Below are 2,709 nucleotides of genomic sequence, written 5' to 3'. Positions count from 1 at the left end.
CAAGGATTCGCAACCCGAGGTTTCCAGGAAGGTCAGGGTGCGTTCGGTTTCCAAGGCGCCGGCAGCTCATCCTTCTTCCCTGCCAGAGAGCTGGCGCGGCGAACCACGAGCGGACAAGGAGTGGCGCGGCGGGCCTGCCCAGACCAGGGAGTGGGGTTCGGGGGCCGCAGCGGTATCATGAGCTCGATCGAAAAGATGGGCAACTATCGTGGACGCGCCGAGTAAGGGGTCACGGAGAAAGAGAGAGAGAGAGAGAGGAAGAGGTGAACATGAGCTGGGGAGGAAAGGATGATGGTCATGTCTGGATGAAGTCTTACGATGCACGGGGTCAGGTACGGCCGACGCATTGATGTCCGGGACTGTTTTGGTTGTTTCGAGTCAAGGGGAAAAAAAGGCCGCCTCCCCCTCAGACACATCTCATGGTCCGGGATGGCTCCCTGTACGGGCGTTTCGGCGTGTAGGCGGCATCTTTTGTTTTGCCTCTCTTTTCTTACGTTTGCATAGGATGACGGGGCGTGTGTGTGTGTGTGTGTGTGTGTGGTTTAATGAGATCAGACGAGCGCACGAATGGCGAATATGAACAAGATGCAGGTTCGGTTGGATCATGAAAGGGGGAGGAGGGGGGTTTAGGGTTTGGGAATCCTGTATTCATCTCCCCGCCATGGAACCGTTGAGGGTATCGACGTCTTCGTAAACAAAAACTTGGCCCGACTTTTGACTTGCGCCCCTCTGCGACTGGCCCTCGCTTCGTGTCCTTCATGCGTAGCCTGTAGCGGGGCGTTCCTATCTATGCGCAAGACACATTTTGCGTCCATCTCTTTTTGGCGCTTCCTTTCTCTGCCCCGTCGTGTTTGAGGGGCGTCACTCATGAACGCCCCAAGAAGAAGCCCATGCAGTTCGCCGCTCACGAGAAAACAAAACAATTCATCATGAAATAGGGTCGGCTGCGGCGCCGTCACTCCAGCGGCAGCCTCTCATGCTTGAACGGCTTCTTGCCGTCGCCCTCGCCGTAGGCCAGGGAGACCTGGCCCTGGCCCGCGCAGCTTGTACTTGTAGATCATGAGGCCCTCGAGGCCGACGGGCCCGCGGGCGTGGATCTTGTTGGTGCTGATGCCGACCTCGGTGCCGAAACCGTAGCGCATGCCGTCGGCCATGCGCGTCGACGCGTTCCAGTAGCAGCCGGCCGAGTCGACGGCGGCCATGAAGCGCTCGGCGGCGTCGGCGTCGGCGGTCAGGATGAGGTCCGTGTGCTTGGACGAGTGGGCGTGGATATGGGCGACAGCGGCGTCCTGGTCGGGCACCGTCTTGACGGCGAGGTCGAGGGAGAGGAACTCGGTGCGGTAGTCGTCGGGCTGGACGTCGACGAGCTGGGCCGCGGGGACGGCGTCTGCGTCGTCGGCGGCGGCGAGGGCGCGGACGGCGGCCTGGGAGGCGGCGTCGAGGTGCAGGGTGACGCCGGCCGCGAGCAGGGCGCGGGCGGCGGCGGCAAAGGGCCCGTCGGGCTGCTGCAGGGCGGATTCTTGCACAAGCAGCGTCTCGAGGCGTTGCAGGCGGCGGGGTAGCTCGTCTTGGAGTCGACGAGGACGTTGGCGGCGAGCGTGGGGTCGGCGTCGGCGGCGAGATAGGTGGCGCAGAGGCCCGTCGGCGTGGCCGAGGACGGGGATGCGCGTGGTGTTCTTGATGGTGCGGACGAGCTCGTTGGAGCCGCGGGGGATGACGAGGTCGATGAGGTGGTCGAGGGCCAGGAGCTCGGGGATGACGTCGCGCGTCGTGACGAGCTGGACGGCCTGGTTGGGCACACGGGTGCCGTCGAGGGCCTTGGCGATGACGGTGGCCACGGCGACGAAGGACCGCGTCGACTCCTTGCCGCCCTTGAGGATGGCGGCGTTGCCGGACTTGATGGCGAGGGAGGCAATGTTGGCAATGACCTCGGGCCGGGCCTCAAAAATGATGAGAAGGACGCCAATGGGGCAGGTGACGCGGTCGAGGGTCAGGCCGTCGTCGAGGCGGGTGCGCAGAGTGAGACGGCCGATGGGGTCTTCGAGGTCACGCACATCGAGGATGCCCTTGAGCATGTCCTCAAACTTGCCCTTGCGGCCGAGATCCAACCGGGACACGAGACTCTGGCTCAAGGTGCCATCGGCGGCTGCCTTCCGGGCGAGCTCTACGTCTTCGGCATTGGCCTTCAGAATGTCTTCTTTGGAGGCAGCAAGAGCATCGTGGATGGCTGTGAGAGCGTCGTTGCGGGCTGATGTGGGGAGGGTCGCCAGAACGTGGGAGGCCAACTTGGCCGATTGGGCGCAGTCGGCGGGCGATGCGTTTGTCAGAGACATTGCGAACAGTGTTTGGCAACTCGTCGACTCGTCGAGGGTTATCGTGAGCTGGATTCGCGTGGTGTTTGCTCTTTCCTTTCGTCCTGATCCTGCTCCGTGAGTCAAGTTCATGGTGGGATGAGGCATTATGTCAGCCAAGACTTGAGCCACCCCCGCTGTGCCACACACCATCGGATCGCGGTGAGGTGAGGCTTAAACGACCTTCCGATCCGACCAGAATCTCCTTCCTTCCTCGTCCTCGTCCTCGTCCTGGCCTGGGCTGCTGCCTCTGCGCTGCTGCCTCTGCGCAAACCGCCGGCCCCTCCCCTCATCTCCTCCGTGAGCTTAGGCCTCCATCCGTCGTCTCCTGATGATTGTAACTACCTATCCACGACTG

At 62.6% G+C, this 2,709-nt stretch overlaps 1 protein-coding gene across 1 annotated transcript; it reads right to left on the bottom strand.

Moving 5' to 3' along the window:
• Window positions 1–974: 974 nt before the first annotated feature.
• Window positions 975–2,333, bottom strand: VDBG_00300 (gamma-glutamyl phosphate reductase; the record flags this gene model as incomplete). The annotated part of the gene is made up of 1 exon (XM_003008573.1): window positions 975–2,333. The coding sequence occupies one exon, from the start codon at window positions 2,331–2,333 to the stop codon at window positions 975–977; it is 1,359 nt and encodes a 452-aa protein (XP_003008619.1).
• Between the last annotated feature and the right edge of the window lie 376 nt (window positions 2,334–2,709).

Source organism: Verticillium alfalfae, genomic scaffold, assembly GCF_000150825.1.
Source record: "Verticillium alfalfae VaMs.102 supercont1.1 genomic scaffold, whole genome shotgun sequence".
NCBI classification, from domain to species: domain Eukaryota; kingdom Fungi; phylum Ascomycota; class Sordariomycetes; order Glomerellales; family Plectosphaerellaceae; genus Verticillium; species Verticillium alfalfae.
This window is presented reverse-complemented; position numbering and strand designations above follow the sequence as displayed.